At 47.7% G+C, this 19,316-nt stretch overlaps 1 protein-coding gene across 10 annotated transcripts in view; it reads left to right on the forward strand.

Annotated features, from left to right (window-relative positions):
• ANKS1A (ankyrin repeat and sterile alpha motif domain containing 1A) overlaps positions 1-19,316 on the forward strand; it is a 175,582-nt gene that overhangs the window by 130,695 nt on the left and 25,571 nt on the right. For all 10 annotated transcript variants that reach the window (XM_016146929.2, XM_016146926.2, XM_036239054.1 and 7 more), the window contains 2 exons: positions 10,752-10,818; positions 16,008-16,114. In XM_016146929.2, the coding sequence (XP_016002415.1) occupies positions 10,752-10,818; positions 16,008-16,114 (174 nt within the window). The remainder of the gene's footprint in view (positions 1-10,751; positions 10,819-16,007; positions 16,115-19,316) is intronic.

The following is a 19,316-nucleotide window of genomic DNA, read 5'->3' on the forward strand; positions in this document are numbered from 1 at the left end:
GGAAGCTGGAAGTTGACTTGTGTGAGGTAGCCTCTGAGTTGATGGAATATAAGAGCATACCTATGACTTGCTAATGCCTTTGGTCTATAACCAGGAGGTCTCACTGCCCTGGCTGACTGGTCCTGGACCACGGCAACGATCAGTGAAAGCAGAAGGCATTGTTCAAACTGGAACCATGATGAGAAAGAAGGAGGGGCTGAAAGTATGCTGAGTGTCACCTGAGATTGTTTACCAGCCCTCTGTGGAGAGACTTTTTAGGAGAAAGCAGACAAAGAGGGATTCTGTGTATATGGAGTTTAGACTTAATTGCTAACGAAAGTGGTTTGAGAATTACTCTGCTGCACAGCTCATAGTATTGATTAGAGATAGCATTCATCAGACACAGCAGCCAGCTACCCCCCAGGGGCTTTCTGCATGGCCAGTGGGACTAGGGATTGTTTAATTACAGAATTCTGTTAAAGGAAAAAAGTTATTTTTAAAAAGAATCCAAACATTTTAATTGAACCCCAAACAGATAGATGTGCATCCCAGTCTTGCTATGGAGTGAGGGCCTTTTCTTTCCACAGGGACCTGCTAATTTGGAGTTCTCTGTCCTCTCGGTTACACGAACCACATCCATAATACACTGGTGATTTAAACTTCCAGTTCTTAAAATAAAGCAAGAGTTTATGCACTTGTGATGCAATCCGAGTACAGAATCCCTTTAGAATTGTTTACGTTTCTCCAACTCTTAATTCAAGAGCACATTTTTTTAATGGTCCTGTTATTAAGTCTCCTCACAGCATCTACTCGGTTATCACAGACACAGCGCTTTTTTACGCTCGTTTCATCTCTTATCTAATGTTTAATTAAATTTTCTATTGTCAACAACAAATACAATCATCTTGAACAGTTTTAGAAATGATCCCAACTGATTCTTGGTAAGCAGAACTCTAAGTGGGTGGAAGCAGAAGACCCACAAGCATGCTTGGGAGAATCCTGCCAGTTGCAAACCTGGGCCTGAGTTGGTATCATTTACTGAGGGAAAAACGCCATGCAGTTAGCTAATTGGTAGGTCAGTTAAATAGAGGTCCCCAACAGATTTGCAGGGCAGGTGTTGTTATCTCTGTTACAGATGCCTGTGCTGATTGATTCCACAGGCTCCGCCCACCTGCTGACCCTGCCAGCTTTGTCTGAGGTGTGAGGATGGCGTCAGCACCGTGGCCGCTGGCCCTCACCTCTATTCCTGCCTGGGAACAAGTTGGCCTAAGTTGAGATCCTTGTTCCTTCTCCTCCCTTTGGTATTGTCTTCCTTGTTCTTACCAAGCAAGGAGCTGCCTTATAGAAAGGCGTCACCTCCCTCACATGAAACGTTTTGTCCTGAATGGAGAAGCAGCCTCCAGCTGAGTGTCCAGGAAGTGAGCTATTGTTCACACAGCATGTTCTAAACATTTTCTGCCAGAAGGAAACCCTTTCCCTCTGGTTTGTCCTTTTTAAAAAAACAACAATAACAGAGGAACCCGAGTTTTGATTAACTTGTTTTTTAGGTAGAATTCTGTTTATTTTGGAACCAGATGAATGTGAATCTGGAGTGTAAACCCTTTCTAATCTCTATAAACTGAAACAAGCAAGGGAGTTAGGATTGTATGTTCGCCTGGCATCTGTGGTTTTACAAGGGCTGCAGATGTTTCTCGGTGTAAGGAAGGCTTACATCTGGCCAAGTGGGTCACAGAGTAAAAACTAAATGACTTTTAGATTTAACCCTGTTGTTCCAAGGACGGTATTTAAGAAAGGTCCTTATTAGTACCTCCTGCTATGGCCCCCGGACATGGCAGGGACTGAAATCTCCCAGGAATAGGGGCAGACAGACGTTGCCTTTGCAGAAGGAGCAGAGAATCTCACTGCCTGTGCTTACAGCAGCAAGAACCTTGTCTTTACTTGTAAGATGATGTCATTCAGGGAGTGAATGAATTACACGAAGACCCCATGTGTTTTACACAGTACAGAGCTTGCTCAGACTCATGTCATCATAATTTAACTGCTTATTAGAGTTCTGTCTGAGAACCAAACACTGCACCGAGATTTCTTGTACCTTTTCTCAGTTCTTTACAGCAGCTCTGTGTTGATATCTCCATTTTGTCTTTGAAGCATCTAAAGTTTAAGGATAAGAGGTAAGGTAATTTGCCCACAATGATGATCCCGTGAGTGAGGAATTTTTTCACACTTTATAGAAAAGGAAATTGAAAGACAAATTAAATGACTTGGCCAAGGTTCCACAACCAATTAAGTGAATTTTGAACTCAAGTTTCTTATTCCGAAGTCCTCTTTCTTTCCATCACTCTACACACTGCCCTTTCACTGTTCTCAATCCCATATATTTGAAATTGTACACTGAGCTTTAGCGAGTAGAAGTGAGGCCCTAAATAAGTGGATGCCATGAATTAGATAATTAATCGGGCACTGGTCACATATTTCTAGTGCTGGTGTTATTTAACTTGTCTGGGACACGGTTTCCTCTTTAAAGTGTGAAGAATCCTAGCTCTCTCCCAGGCTGGTTGTGAGGATGAACTGAATCACCAGGAGGGCATCAGCTGGTGCTCAGCGCAGAGTACCCACTGAGAACCTGGCCCTAGGACCAAACAACCCTGAAAGCTTGAGTGTTAACATTGTTGATCAAAAGTACTTTCCAAGGAGAAGGGTACCTTGCTGTGAGCACCTGAATTCTATTTTCAACAAAGATGACCTCCTGAAGTGGGAAAGGAATAATTTAATAAGCTTTCAACCCAGTTCACACACCTTTCCTTTGCTCCTTAAGTATTCTCAAGGTGGATTTGATCTCATTTTATTGGTGTCAGGCTATACAGAATACAAACATTCTACCAGCCAGGTGTTCTAACATGTTGCTTACCATGCTAAAGAAACTCACTAATGTAAGGATCAGTGTCTTTTGAGTCTTATTAATGTGAATCAGTTTCCCAGGGTATGCTCATCCCTGGAAACAGTGATTATTGAGTTTTCAGACTGTCAAGACTGGAGTTAGCCTGGTTCCAGGACAGAGAAAGCCACACCGCAACAGAGCTGTATTGAGAGCCCTCAACCCTGAAAGGTTTGTGACATGGAATAATGATGAAGTCAGCTTTCCCACATCCCTTTTTCTTTGTTTCCTTTGCCTGTTGGGCATGTCTTTGCTTATTAGCATGTTGAGCACAGTTCATTACAAATGATGAAACTTGAACCAGGGCTGAGCTTACAATTTCTCATTCTCTAAAAGATTTGATCCTGAGATTTTTTTTTCCCCCAGTATTTTATTCTGAAAATTTTTGAACATACAGAAAACTTGAAAGAGACTTGTGAATATGTAGATGTCCACCACCCAGAGCCTAGGTTCAACTATTAGCATTTTGCTATACTTGCTGTATCTCAAATCTCTTCATATCTCAGCCATGGATTAAAAATCCATGTTATTTTTTGTGCATTTCAGATAATTTGCATACATCAGTACATTTCATCCTTAAACATTTTAAAATATATATTAGTTCAATATTGTTTATAGTATTTGGGGGGGTTAAATTTATGCAGTGAAATGCATAAATCTTAAGTTTACTATTCTCTGAGTTTTGATAAATACATAGATTAGTGTGACCCAAATTCCTATCAAGATACAGAATATTATCACCCCAGAAAGTTCCGTCATGTCCCTTCCCAGTAAGTTCTTACCCCTCTCACCGCCCAGGAACTATTCTGACATTTTCCACTGCCATAGATGCGTTTTGCTTGTTCTAGAACTTTATGAAAATGGAGTCAATGCAGTATGTGCCCTTTTTTTCTGACAGATTTAACTAGTGCTTTAAAATGAAGCTCAGAGACTCTGTCAACTTCATTTATCCAACTTCCTGTCTCACAAGTTAAGAGATAATTAGGAGTGGCAAGCTTTAGGAAATCCCAAGGCAGCTGATGAATACTGGTAGTGTATTCGTATGGAGTATGTACAGATTGTTTTATGTCTTAAGTATGTATAATTTGGTGCTCAGAATTCCACATCTGACAGCCCTAGTATTACAATACAGGTGTTCCCTGCAGAATCTGAGGAGCGGGTAGATGTAGGACCCCTTCCCCTGGCCACACCACTGAGGAAATCGATTTTGAGCAGGAGCTTAGGGTATTTTTTTTGGGCTAGTTTGCTCTGTGGTCAGACCAACAATGCATTGTGCTGTAATGAAATTCAGATTGTGGAAGAACAGGACCAAGGGAAGTTTACTTAGATGTTGTTAGTGGTGAAAGAAAAACCAAAGGATCAAGAATCAGGCTACTCTGTTTTAGATAACTGCAGCCTTTCTGAGGTTGGTGTGTTTCTTCCTCATTCCCCTCCCTAGCCCCCAAAGTAAGCCTACTTACTCCTGGATAGAAAGTAGATTGCACAAATTGGACTAGAACCCAAATACATAATCCTCATTAATCTTTTAGATTCTTGTCCCACTTTTTAAAGCCAGTACTTGGCGCACAACCCAGAGTTATGTGGCAAGCAATAATAAAGTTAATTGGAATCTAGGTCTTTCAACTTTTTTCTTCTTTCAGCAGTTTCTTTGGGCTTTGAGTTAAAGATTGCTGTTCTAGCATGAGAAGGTCATTTGGCAAGTATTGTTTACAAGTAGGTCTTCTGTCAAGTTGTAGGTCTGGGGCATGAGCATCTCTGTCTGGATCAGGGAAGAGGTCGGGTGTGAGATGCTTTGGGGAGCTAGGCCCAGTATCAGCAACCAGAGAGGCATGAGAAAGATAAAAATGAGGAGAGAGAAAGGGAGTTAGAGACTTAGACTGGGGTCACTGGCTTTCCTCACTCTATCAGTCTAGCCTGGGGCAAGCACACAGGCAGGCTTTGGAGAGAGCTCTCTTGTCTTTCAGCCTAATAGAAAAGGGGGGGGGGCGTTGAGAAAGAAGGTGACAATGTAAATGGGATTCAAATGGGGTTAAAACAATTAATACGGTTACAATCTGAGTGCCCCCCTGCGATGAGACAAATTAAGCTGAGACTAACAGCCCGCTTTGTGGAAAAGAATTTGCTCTGTGGAAAAGAACTTACTTGCTGTTAGCAGAGCCGCCACGTCTGCTTTAGGAGGACAGCCCAGAGCCGACAGCCCCACCGGTTGGCAGATAAGCAGATATTCTTTCCCTGCTGCCTTCTCCCCTCCCCCACCTATCTAGCCTCCCTCTCTTAAAAGCAGTCGACAGCGTTAGAAAATCAGAACAAATAATTTCCTTCGATCCATCTTTGTCCTTCCTGAGGCCTTGTGCAATTCAGTGGGGGGGGGGGGGAGGCAGGGGTAAATGACAGCCCAGACCCTGGTCAATGACTCTTTTTCAAATGCGAAATCAAAGCCCACTCTAGGCTGAGAGGCTGTCTTCTGCTAAGAGGCAGGAGACAGAGATGGTGATGAATTCTTATGTGGTTTCTGGGCCTGGAGTGCAGCTGTCAGCAGTCTTTAGGGTTCCTTGCACAGCCAGAGGAGCCAACTTTGACGTCAGCAGTCACCTGATGGCATGGGCTCAGGCAGAGAAGGTTAATGCTCAGTTCCTCAGCCCTGTGCTCCTGGGAATGGGCAGTGCTGTCCAAGCAAGGCTAGCTGGCCAGAGGAGAGGGTCTGCCACTTGTTCCCCCCTACCCCCAGTAGGAAGCTTGAGCTCTCCAGGGAGCAGACTTGGCCTCCGATGGCACTTACCGGAAGTGAGAGCTGTGCCATCAGCAGGGAGTTCGGGAGTCTGCCCATGGAGTAGAGCTTCAGTTTCCTCACCTGAAAAATGGGATACTACATTTGCTTGGCAGTGAGTTGAGGCTCTGCAGGATTATTGAGAAAAAGGGCCAGCTGGTAGTCGTGGGGTGTGAGGTTGCGGTGCCAGCAACCCAAGGAGTCTGGAAAAAGATAAAAATAAAGAGGGAAAGGGAGTTAGAAAATCCAGATTGGGTCCAGAAGTGTTGGCCGCCTTTTCCCTCTCACTGTGTTAGTGAGGTGACTATCTTGGCACGGGTGTTTAACAAACGGTAACTGTTTTATTTGTCGCTGTTCACTTCCAGTGTGCCAGCTCTGCGCAAGGCACCCTGTGGGATCTGAAAGAAACACAGTATAAAACAGGATCTTTACCCTTAATAGTTCGGTAGTGTCTCTGGGACACACCATAAAACAGCTAATCAGGGACATAATAGTGCAAAGCAGAGTATGTTTCTGGGCCAATACAGCAGTAAGTGTTGGGGATGGAAAAGGAGACTAGAAAGGTGTCTCCAGCCCTGGTGGTACAGTCCCAAGGAGACCAATGTGTCTTTTCCAACTGGTAGGAGAGTCATAAGGAGCTGGCAGCTTTCCAGGCAGCAGAAAGGGGGTTGGGAGGGAGTGTCTGACATTAGGAGGCAAATTGAGTTGCTGGTGAATCAAGGAAACATCCCCCTTCATGTTCCCGTTTGTACCAAAAGAAGGTATGAGGAAGACGATCCCTTTCTCTCTCTCTCCTCTGCATTAGGCCTCAGCTTATAGGCATGTTGCCCAGATTGATTCCTGCTCTCTGATATTCGGCTACATCTAGAAGCACCTGAATGTAACCATCGCTTCTAACCTGCACCACCTCCTAGAAGGAAGGTTTCACAAAGGCTTTGGAGCCAAGTTGCACCAAAGCATGTGGTTCTCCTCTGGACTGCCTGTGCCCAGCACACTTCCTGGCACACAGAAGACCCATCGAAACCTGTGGAAATATTTCTTCCCCCAACAGCTGTCTTGCCCTTGTCCTCACCTACAGTATCCATTGAAAAGTAGATAGCATAATCTGAGTTGCTCCTGGCAGCCAAGTTATGGCAATGGAGGCCTCTCTGTATATAGAATATCACCTCCTGTTGCCAGCCTGTAGGCAACCAGGATTCTGTGTTCCAGACAAGCAGATGTCAGAAGACCTGCGCAGCAGTATCTCTTATGTTTGTTTTTGGTTTTGTTCTCAGGCATATAGGGAATACATTTTATACAGCCCTGGCAAGGGGAAAAAGTCGGAATAGAATAATAGTAAATACTTTATGAAAATGGAATATTTCTAAGCATTTTTTGAATACATGAGTCCATTATGGTGATAAGCTTCAGGCCTTACTTTACCAAACACAAATATAAGTTCTCTAACAGAGTTCATGCAAAGCGAAGTATGAAAGTGTGGCCATTTCCCATCTCTCCAAAAATGTCACCGATTTTAAACAATAAAAAAAGGAGAGAACATTGAGCTGTGCCCTTTCCGTTACATTCCACCTGCCTCTTTCCCTGACATTCCCCTGAGATGCAGAATGTTTCTGGGAAAGCAGCCGAATCAGATTGTTTTTTAAAGCCTAAATGGTTAACTACACGAATTTAGAACCAGATCAGAACGGCATGTGTCTTCCATGACTGCTCCTCCTTGTCTAGTCTGAAATGACCATGTTCACTTTTTGCTGGTTCCGAGCCAGTTGGGGGTTGCAGGGGCTGAGCAGGACCACAGCCCCAGAAGGCTCTGTGCTGGTGGTTTCAGGGAGGGGACCTGTACTGCCACTTCCCTCCCACCAAGCCAGGAAGGAGTCCTGGATTGCAAGCTGTCAATAAACTGCCAAGTACTCACAGTTCCTCTATAAACTAGAATCTCCTCAGCTTGACTTAGCTACTGCAGTTCACAGGAAACAAAACATACTTTCTGGTTGAGATGAAATAGTTCTGAGTGTTGGTTAGCATTTCTCAGCTGGCCTACAGTCTGAAGCACCTCGTATACCCACCCAGAGGTCTGTGGAAACCTGAGCTTTTCCTGGCCCTTTGTAGTTGGCATGAGGGTGACTCCTACCAACCTTCCTGCCAAACAGGAAGGAACAGAGCAAGGAAGCAGCAGGGTGTTCAACTCTGTTCACTGATTTCAAAAGGCCCTTTGGCAAAATCTCGCATATCGGGCAGCCAAGAGATGTGAATTGGACAGGCCACCTGAGACTTTGGGTATTAGGTGATTATGATGATGATGATGAAATATATAAAGTAGATGACTTCATTTCAAAAGATAGTTGGAATTACCCTCTACTTCAGTTCTTTCTACTCTTGATACTCTGCATGGCCTTGAGAAAATAGCTTTTTCCTTGCTGGCTCTAAGTAAATGGAAACTACTCACTTCTACCTCCCTCCCTCCCTCCCTCCCTTTCATTCATTCAATAGGTAGCCTGTTTATCATGAGCCAGGCCAAAGGGATAAAATGGCAAATAAAACATGCTTGATTCTCACCCTCATGGTGGTTGGTTATGTGTTGATTCTTCTACATACACACCCTTTGACCTGGAGAGAGGTCCAAAGGCTAGGGGAGCCATCCCAGGATTAAGGACCCATTCCCCCATGTAAGAAAAAATTTCTTTACCTCTAGTGCCCTACTTTTCTCCTATAAATGTGAAAAAGGAAAAAGAAGGTGCATCAGCAGACATCTATTGCGTGCCTGCTCTTTGCCGAGCTTTGAGGCTCTGTAATCTGATTGGGCCACTCAGGCTTTGGGACCCAGCACTGATTTGTCATTTAGTGCAGCCTGGGGGTGGAACAGCTTGGCCTGGAATAGAAGAGCTGTCTCCAGATATCCCTAAGCCTTTTCTGTGGAAGAAGGGGTGTTCTAAGGGAATAACAAGGTTACCGGGTTGAACTTAGAAAAAAGGTTTAAGTCTATAAAAAGGCAAATATTATAAATTGGTGTTTTCTGTAAATGGGGTTAACTAACCGGAAGTGTTAGCAAGTGCCACATTTCTGGAAGGCCTTTAGCAAAATCAGACCTGGAGCACGAGTTGGGATTGTATGACCTGTGAGCTCCCTGTTGCCAATTCAAAATTCTGTGCCTGGAAGAACTCTCAAGAAATTACTGAGAATTATCCTACACGTAGACTTGCACATGTGTACAAAGATGTGTGTAGAACAGTATTTATCATAGCACTATTTAAAATGAGAAAAGATGGAAAACTCCACATGTGTGCATCAGGTGACTGGTTATATAAATTATTGTACCCATTTAAAAAAAAAATTTCTTATTGAACTATGGAAGGAACTCCAAAATGTATTATTAAATGGAAGATAGTATGGGGGATGGAGTACATTCAGACATTTGATTACATGGGAATAGACCTAGAAGGATACTGGAGAAACTGGTTATACTGGTTTCCTCTAGAGAAAAGAACTAGGCAGCTGGGAGAGAAGTAGGAAGGAAACTTTCTCTGAATAACCTTTTGTATCTTGAATTTTGAATTATGAATATAAGTAAAAATATTTTTTAAAACTTTAAAAATAAATTTGACTATACCAGAGCAATGCAGGTAGAAGAGGGGAAGTGGAAAGCAAACTAACCTTTTGTTAGCATCTTCAGCTGGATGCTTTGTGTATGTGATACCTTTAGTCCACACAACCGCTTGTAGGAGACAGACTCTATCCCCATTTTTGTGGGTTTAACACTGAGGCGTTGGGAGTGTTAAATGTGCTTGCACCATGCTGCCTCCTTCAGACATTTTCTTCCAGGGGCAGTGCAGACTTGTGGTGGTGCTGCCAGCCGGCCTCTGGGCCAGTACGTAGAGGCACATCCTCCATTTGCTACACGGGTCAGGTCATGTTTCCCTTTGCTTTCACTGAGCTTAGGGATGAAATTTGCAGTGCGTGAACAGGCAATCACTGCCTGAGCCTGCAGTCATTTTGTGGCTGGAGAATACCTTCCTGTGCTCTTCTGCTGGGTGTCAAATGTGCCGTCCATGTCTGCCAGCTGCAGGCTGGCTGGAGAGTTGTTTTTTCTGATTGTCAGACCCAGGCTCCTTACTTGCACTTAAAGGACAAAGCTTCCAAGACCCAGTACAAAAGGTCCTCTCTCCATTTCTCTGGGAAAAAAACAGCAAATGATCTCATTATCACTGCAACCCAGAAAGGAGGAGGAAGGGAAGAAGAGAAGCGGCTTCCTCCTCACTGCACCGTCTTGCCCCTGGTCAGATTTCCTGGCGTGGGGGGCTTGCATCTGGCTCAGGGCGACAAAAGCCAGCTGGCTGGGACAGGTAGTCCATACAGGGGGCAATGCTGGAGACAGTGGACACTTTGGTCTAGAAGAAGGACTAATGTCTGCGCCTTTCTTATCACTGAAGGCAGAGCTTGCTGGCCTTCGGGGGGTAAAAGATCCTCCTCCATTCAGTATTATGTGCCCTCCTCACCTTTGCTTCCAAGAGGTTCCTGTGATCAGCTGCTCTGTTTATCTCAGCTCTAGAAATTGGCCTCACACCTCAGAGCTGACAGTCACACAATGTTAGTTATGTTAGTTATCTGTTGAGCGCAGACCCAGGCACTGCTCTAGGCACTTGAGGTATAACATGGGGCAAAGCTGGCAAAGTCTACTCATGGAATTAAAATTCGAGCATGAGCAGTGAAATATGACAGGTCTGGCTTGCTCTTTTCCCCTCTGCCCAATCTCTGCCCTGTCTGGGAAAACGGGGGGGTCTGGGGGGGGTGTGGGGAGGTGGGGGGGGTGATACTTTGGCATTCCTAGCAGCCAAGCCCAAGTCATTACACACTCAGTCCCTTCAGAGCATGTCTTTAGACTCTACTGGGCTGTGCCCTGAGTGGGCCTTTCTCGATCTCCGTGGCAGAGAGTTCTGATACCTTGCAAGTTGGTGCTGGCCTTGGAATCATCTGGAAGAGCCCCAGAAGTCTACCCTCAGTGCACTGATGGTGAACTGGCCATGTTTAAACTGAACCTGACAGCCTCTCCTTTTTGTCCTCTTGCTTCCATTTCAGATTGAGAAAATCATGAGCTCTATTGGAGAAGGGATTGACTTTTCTCAGGAACAGCAGAAGATCTCAGGTATTGTACCAAGAAGCCGTCTTCTCCACGGAACACACACCTCTGGCCCCTTTTTGGGCTCAGGTTTTTCCCCCTAACACAAAAGACAGACGCTGAGTGGGTGAGAGCGGTCAGCCACGGACCACTTCATGCTCTTGAAAATCAGAATCATATATATCTAAACAGCCCATTTAGCTGTTTTTTTTAATTATTATTATTAGAGCCTTGACTTCCTTTACATATTAGAGGGGAATGTGTATAAATGAAATTTCATTCAGGCTGCCTATTAAGAAACTTTTTTTTTAATGAACAATCGTCACTCAGTTTTTTTCATAAACGTGGGCTTTCTCCGATGGACTTACATTGGAGCGCCCCTCAGTGTTGGTTTCCCCAGCTTCCCAGGTGGCTCTGGCACTCCCTCTCCTGGGAACATGGCTCTCGTCTGCCTAACCCATGACAAGGGCAGAGCGTTGGGTTGGACCAGTGGTCTCTGACCGTTAGCTTGCTTCTCTTAGAGGGGTCGGCTTTGCCGTCTGTTCTCCATTCTTCTGTTTAGTCACTCTTCATTTTTACTTCAGATCACTGCTGCTGCTTTGGTGGTTCTTTTCATCTCAAAGCCCTAGGGGCGAGGTCTGCCTCTGTTTCCTTTGTTTGAAATGGAACTAGGGAGGCCATATCTGAGCTATTCTCCTTGATAATAGACTCGTAGTTGTGTTACTTTCTAAGGTCAGGTGACATTCTTCAAGATGCCTCTCAGAGCACCCTCACACTCCTTCCCCCAAAGCCTCTGCAGACTGTCCTGCTCCCCGCCAACCTGATCTCTTTCCCCTTGAGGAAATGCTCCCCTCCACTGAAAGGGTAGAATTCCTTGTTCAATCAGGAGTTTCCATCCAGGATTGACCTGTTAGCCCCGAGTGACTCTTCTAGTTCCTCCTTGGGCCTCTGGCCCTGGCGGGAAGTCTAATGGTTGGGGGCAAGTGTGCACATCAGGAAGAAAGGACCTGCTGAGCCCATGAGGCTTATGGACAGAGTATAGGCTCTAGAGTGTCAGTCCTGGCTTCAGATCCTGATTCTAGATACCTGTGTGTCTCAGACCAGTCACTTAATCTCTCTGAGCTGCCAGTTCCTCATCCACAACCTTGGGATAATGGTACCTACCTCACAGGTTCGTGGGACCTAAAGAAGAGGGGCATCTGCTCTCCTGGCTTGTCTCCCTGCATCATTTTTCAGACTGGGTTCCTGGAGCCACCCTCCCTCCAGCAGCCTTGTTTCCCAGGCTGGGTTTGGTCCATCTTTGTCAGTCTTGGATTATGGTAGGGCCTGCAGAGGTGGCTCTTTTGGCTGAGAGTTTGTGGGTCTGTTTCCAGGTAGTTGCTTACTCTCAGGCAAGCAGGGTCCCGCTGTTGTAGTTTTCAGGCTTTTCCAAGGGTCAAGTGTGGGTTATAGAAGTTCAGGACTGAGACGAACATTGCCATTTTCAGTGCTGTGCTTTGGGCACAGCCAGGAACAGGATCGATAATAGTTCAATTGAGTTCGCTTTTTGCTTCCCTGTACTGCTCTGTATCAAAGGAACCTCAGTCACTTGTGTGTGCCTGAGTTTTGCAGTCAGAAGCAAACCATTACCTCTTGGCTCTGCTAAGTCAGGAGATGTGGCAGCACCTCTAGAAAACACTCTTCTAGAAGAGGCCTTCTCCTTAGAAGTAGTGACACGGAGCTCTTTCTTTGCCCGGCTAGCCCCACCCCCGTACACCCATGTGAGTGGCAAGAGTTGGTCTTGCTATCTCCCCAGATTTCTGGATCTCAGAAAAAAACTGATTTTAGTACTTGTTGAGTTGAACCATCCTCCACATCCCAGCTTAGGAAGTCAACGGCTGGCACACAAGGGAGGCCGCCCAAACAGAGAGTGTGTCCACCTATGCTGCTGAGCCCCAGCCCACTTTGTCTGCAGCACCGCCAGGCCTTGAAGCATGGAGAAGGTGGGTTCCTAAGCCAGCCTAGGAACCCTGCCTTCTGCCCGTTGGGTCAGGAAGGGACTTTGTCCAGGACCTCAGGGAGCACCAGCCTTCAGCCCAGACCAAAGCAGAATTCTTGTTTATTTTGAACATCAGTATCAGGGTTCAGATTGTCCTTGGGCTTCTGGATCTAGGAGAAGAGACCTGGGCTCTAGATTTGCCAACCAGGTCGGGGGAGCAGATCCCTCCAGCAGCCATTCCTTAACTAAACATGGCGTTCCCTGGAGTGGCTGGTTTTGCAGAGGGTAAGACCCTATATTGCACTTGAGTCTCAGTCCTGTTTTGGACCATGGGCCTCTGAGCTGCTAGCACTGGAGCTAGTTATCCAAATCCCCAACAGACATGGTTTACAACTCATCCCACAGTCAGGAGTCCAGGAGGGTCAGCCTTCCCACTGACCCAGACTACTCTGCTTATTTCAACAAAGACCTGTTCTGTCAAGCGGAAGAGACCCCTTGGCTTTCATTTGCTAAATTTAGCCAGACATTTTAGTTGTTAAGCAGCTGCTAAATGCCAGCTCCTCCTGGGGCCTGATCTCCCACCACACAGAGTCCCTTCTTTGCCAGAGCCATCTATAGTCTTTTGGGATGCAGGTGTCCCCCGGCATGTTTAGAGGGTAGCATGTGGTCCCTGGGTCATTGTCTCTGTACATGTTACCCTTTTTGTCTGCACAGCTGTACTTGAGATTTGGTCCTGGTTTCCCCTTGTCCTTGGTGCCACCCCTCCTGCGCCCACTCCTCCAGAATGTGAGTGGCCTGCTCTGGGCCTGGAGCTTCTCCCCTACTCTCCGACAGGCCCAGAGAGAGGTCACTTCCAGGCTGTTTTGTGCACTCACCTGAGGAGTATCAGGTGTAAGGTCCTCACTTTGTTGCCTGGTTTTGTGAAACCCATGAAGTATCTTCTTGGCAGAGAGGCACACTCATTCCTTAAGTGGCGAGTGGTGGGGGGCCACTTCAGCTGTGGGCTGTGCCCTGAGGGCAGTGTCATTCCTCAATCCTCTCTCTGGCTGTCCTAGAAACTATTAGCCAAAACCGTAGGAGCATTCCTTCTCTGCTCTCCCTGAGTTGTTTCCAGCCCCTGAACTGGAGGTAAAGTCTCACCATCTTTACCTTTTATATGCCCGTGTATTTGCCAATATCAGCTATTGGGAAATCTGTCATTTGCTCTAATGCTACTGCTGCTGTCTTTCCCTCAGCGGCAGCAGTGGTGGCAGCAGCAGCTTCTGCTTCGATGTCCGATCCCTGATGTATTTTCCTGAGCATGGAGGGGAGGGGGAGGGGAAGGGAGGAGGGGGAGGGCCAGACATTCTGAGAGTGAGCAAGGACCGTGGAGCCGGCAGCAGGCAGCGTGGAGCCCAGGAGCCTTTAGACAAAGCACTCTGCTGCGGTTCTGTGAGCGCACACATCCACCGGCAGCAGGCAGGACCACAGCTGCCCGGCTGGGGGATTACAGGCAGGAATGAATCAGCAGCTAAGGACACTTGACTTCAGGAGTGGACAAGAGCCTGCGGCTTAGGTCCCTGGAGCAGACAGCCCTGCTCAAGGGCAAGGGAGCTCAAGTAGCTCCAGACTCGGCATCTCGGAGTGCTGCTACAGTGTGCGTCGGGAGGCCGCCCGGTCCCTGACCACCATCTGTTTACAGAGGACAGACGAGGGGGAACCTGGGACCCTGGGTCACCAGGGCCTCCTAGGTAACCAAGCCAGTTGGCCTTGGCCTGCCTTGAGGGCAGAAAGTGCCAGGAACTACAGAATGACTTTCACCGTGTCAAGAGTTCTCTGGAGGTGATGTTTCGTAGTTGGTTCTTCCTTCCTCGCACCTGTTTCCTTCCTTTTTGTTTTTCCTTCTTTTATTTGTACTTGCCTGTGAGAACCAGAGAAGTAGGTGGGGGTCAAGGCGTTCAGCTCAGAACATCCAAGGTCTGCCAGGAGGGCTGAACTTTTTTTCTCCCTGCACCACCACAGTCTCTATCCTAGCCGAGGAGCATAGCAAATAGATGTCCTCCCTTCCCTGCTCATCCTCAGAGGAGAACATCAGGATCCGGAGGCCCTGGGAAGACACTTGCTGTCTTTATCTCTCAGCCAGAGAGAGCAGCACAGAATGTGAATAGACTTAAGCCGCCTCATCCTCATCGCAGCTGCCAGAGGACCGCGTCCTTTTTCTTTTATCTGGCTGGATTTTGTTGTCACTAGCCAAGAACTGGATCTGCCTGCCTGCTTTCCACCTGAGCGGGCAGGCAAGTTACAGGAACAGCCACTATCAGAAGAGGAAAATGAATGCCCAGCACCTGCAAAACCGCCCGGCCTGGGAAGGCAGCCCTTCAGACAGCGCCCTGGCCTGGGAGACACCCCGTTTGCTGGCAGCCAGGGTCTAGCTGTGGGCCGGGCTCCTGGCCCGCTGGCTGCACAGCCCAGCGGAATGCGATGTTGCCGTCCCAGCAGAGCCACCCTGAGCCTGGTCCTGAGCCCTGGCCCATGCGCCCTGCTCAGCCCCTCGCTGCCTGAGCCTCTGAGCACAAAGGGCCATGGTTTGCTTGTTCCGGGACTGCTGGGGGAAAACAAGTAAAAGTCTCTTTTCCTCCCCTGCCGTATTCGCTGCTGCTTGGGTTGCATGTGCTGGGTCCCTGTGAACAGCCGCCGCTGCTTCCCTCCCGGAGCCCTCGCTGTGTGCCTGTGTCCCTGAGCTGCATGAAGATGTGTGCGCTCTCCTGACCAGTGTATGCTGCAAGGTCGCAGGACTAGTCCCACGCCCACAGCCCCACAGGGGGCTCTTGGAGTGCGTGGATGAGAGGAGCTCCCCAGTCCCCGCTAGTGCCCGTGGGACCAGACTTTCTGAACTACCTCAGTGTGAACGCTGATGAGGAGTTGACCCGGAGACTGGCGGGGGTTGGCTTCCCCCCACACCTGTGGGCAGAGGTCGTGCATGTGCCCCCGCGGTCCTGAAGCAGCTCGGGCCGAGGCGGTGTGAGCGGGCTCAACCGCCCGAGGTTGGGAGTGTTTGTGCAGCGCCGGGCGTGCTGCCCTTGGCCTGCCACGGAAGAGGAGCTACGGGTCCTCTGCTCTCTGGTCTCTTGTCCATAGTTTGGCTGCTTTATGGTAATGACTATGATGTGGCAGTGCCATCTGTCTTCCTCTGAGTGCCGCTGCTACCGCCTTAATGGTTTTTCCCTTTTCAAGCGTCTGCCGATTCCTCTCTCGTCAGGTTCGCGGACACTGGAGCAGAGTGTCGGGGAGTGGCTGGAGGCGGTGGGGCTGCAGCAGTATGAGAGCAAGTTGCTGCTGAATGGCTTTGACGATGTCCGCTTCCTGGTAAGTGCTGTCGGCCTCCTCAAGGGCCGGTGCTGCTCCTTGGAAACGTGCTGCCGTGGTCTCCCCATGGCTTTGCTGGAGTTGAAACAGTATGTAGACCTGCATCCCAGGGCGGAGCTGAGTGAGGGGACTTAGGAATCTGGGGAATCAGCTGAGTGTCACGTGCCTTGTTTCTAACTTTGTCCCCCTCTACCTCTGCTCCGGAAACAATGCTGTAGGGAGAGCTCTTTGCGAGTCTACATCCCAAGAAGGAGTGTCCCTGACTGCAGACCTTTGTCCCATCCCCAGTCTCCCTCTCAGAGCTCAGGCCATGTGTTGTATGGTGAAGCATCAAGGCCATCTTGTTCCTGGTCAGACACCAGGAATTTTGATAGACAGGGCAGTCCAGTGCCTGTGGTGATGCTCTATTCCATCTCAGCCAGATACCAGAAGTTTCCTTTGTTCTCTAAAACTTTGGCATCAAGCAAGTAGTCATTGAAGTAAGGAGCCTTGTCTCTGATAGAAAGGCCTCTTTTCTGCCCAACTGAGGCTAAGCATCTGAGGTGGAGACCAAGGCCACACAGCCGCATGTACTCATGGCCTCACAGATGGCCCAGAGCTCAGGCCATGTGTTGTATGGTGAAGTTGGTAGTTTGAAAGATAAGTTGCTTTTCTGAGGTGTATTTGTCTATATACTCTTCTTACAAACACAGGGTTCAATAAAAGAAAGAAAGAAGAAAAGAAAGGAAAATCTAGGTGTCTTTCCTCAGGCTCCCTGTAGAGTAGGGGCCTGGCTAGGACTCTGGACTTAGGATCCAGTGCTTTCTCAGTCAGTAGCTCAGGGCAGAGAAGCCCTCCCCGAGATATCCTTGTGGATTGTACCAGGGCAGCACATCCTGGGCACAGCTGAGCCAAGGGCTTCGGTTCAGCTCAGAGGCAGCACCGGCATCCCCAGGGTGGCATTTAACAGTGATGACGGTAAGAGCTAGCTAGCACTTCTCATTCATGCTTACTAGGCACCGTTCATAGCTCATTGAATATTCCCAGCAGCCCCGAGATGTGTACTCGTAGTACCATCTCCATTTTCCCGAAACAGAGCAGCTAAGTGGCTTGTTCGTGTTTACACTACCAGTACTTGGCAGAGTGGGAACGTGCACCCAGGCTCTGTGGGTCTGAGGGTCATGCGGTACCACCATGATCCACAGCCTCTTACATATGGATGCAGGAAGTGGGAATGTAACCGTTTATGTGTTTTAAGTCACTGTCTTGCATGTGCTTTCTCACGAGCTTGATTTGAAGGGAATTTAGCAACGTTCCTTGCCCCTGCCCCTCCTTGCTCCCTGGCAGGCTCGTTGCCTGCTCTCACAATTCCTGGGAATGCCGTCCTGAGTTGACATTGACTTGTCTTCCCTCTCTGAAGTAGGTCTCTATCTGTTCCCACTTCACCTCCCTGCCTTGGTTGAGGGGTAGTGGCCAGTGTCAGCCCAGAACTCCCACCCCTGCCCTCTACCCTGCAGTGTTGATCTCTGTGGGTTTCCTGCTGACAGGGTTACATTTGGTGCCTCCCATATAGCAGCCCGCCCAGGGAGCTGGCCTGGGGCTTCCTGCTGCCTGGGACAGCTCACCTCACCTGGGCCATCTTTATTTCCAAGGCAGACGGTGAACTCTGCAGCAAACCACCCTTCCAAACCAACTTAGGGCCAGTTATTTTTTAGCTTTAAAAAATATTAGTTTTTAAAATAGCAAATTTTTAAAATGTTAAACTGAGTATATTTATGGTTCTTATAACCTAACCTCTGACTCACCATGTTCCTTGGGGAAGGCCAACAAACCCAGAACAGAGGCACAGGTTCAGCTAGTGGGCAAGGCTGGGTAGCCAGTGGCACCGAGTATTGAGAGGCGTACTTTCTCTGAGCACACTCAGTGGAGGGCATCTGTAGACTTTGCAGTGTCTCCTCCTGTGCTTCAATATTTTAGAAGCTGAGCTCTTTCTTGACTTCTCACCCCTCCTTTTAAGTTTAGAAAGGGCGAGGATCCCGATCCTTGAAAATCAAGACACCATTAAAACTGATTCCCTGCTGCTCCCTGTGTCCCTGACCGGAAAGTAGCTGTGGGCATCTGGGGAAGTCTGGCTCTGGGCTAGATGTCCGCACAAGAGGTAGGGCCTCTGTTAGAACATGTCTGTTTCCATTTGGGAAGGGGACTCATCGAGAGAGGCCAGCAGCTCCATTTTTCCAAGGCCCTTCCTGGCTCCTCTTGTGGCCTTGGGTACAGCTGTTCCTTGCCACTACCCTCTCAGTTCTGGAAGGTGACTAGCAGGCGACTGAAAAGAAGAACTGCAGATTACACCTCACTTGAGTATGTTACTTCAGATACCTAGAGTGGCCTAAGTAGCCATGCAAAGCATCCTGAGTATTTGCATATAAATTGCCAGTTGGACCGTAAGGCTGATTAAGTTTTAGCAACCAGAAAAAAAGAAGAAAACACACAAGAAGGGGGCCATTTTTGTTTAGAAACATTCCCTCGTTGCATATGGTATCCCTTACATCATGTTAGCTATGGTATATCCCTATATGGTTTGGTTTTCAATTGGGTGCAGATGTTTCCCTTAGTTCTGAAATGCCCTGGAGACTCTTCCACAAGATGCACAAGTAGCTCCCAGGAAGCTAGATGTAGCCAGGCTCTAGATGCAGTAGGAACATCTGAAAACTGAGGGTGTTTCACAGATGAAGCACTGCTGTGGAATTTCCCTGTGACAGGGTCCTACAAGTTTGTTGTGGGAGAAGTACCAGGGTAGAAGGCACTTTAACATCATATGGTCTAATCATCTCCTCTGTGCCTGAATCCCTTCCAGATAATCTTTGCTGAAATGTTTTTCCAGTGATGGGGGGTTCGCCACCTTACAAAGTAGTAGCCTGTTCATCCTTTCCATTGCTCGGACTGATTTAGAGCATTCTTTATATTGAGCAAAATGTGTTTCATTGTGGCTTTTGTTCTCTGGTTCCAGGTGTACCTCTTGGGCCACACAGAACACACTTAAGCCCTTTAGAAACTTGAAGATCTGTCATGGCCTCCTGGGTCCTGTCTTGTCTAAACTCAATACCTTCTTTTTCTTAACGGTTCCTCCTATGATGTGATGACTGAGCTAGACGAGCGAGCATTGCAACTTGAACTTCATTCACATTGTCTTGCCTGCAAGCAGAAAGAGTCTTTGATTTTCAGG

The sequence above is a fragment of the Rousettus aegyptiacus genome, unplaced genomic scaffold, assembly GCF_014176215.1.
Source record: "Rousettus aegyptiacus isolate mRouAeg1 unplaced genomic scaffold, mRouAeg1.p scaffold_m13_p_1, whole genome shotgun sequence".
Classification (NCBI taxonomy): Eukaryota; Metazoa; Chordata; class Mammalia; order Chiroptera; family Pteropodidae; genus Rousettus; species Rousettus aegyptiacus.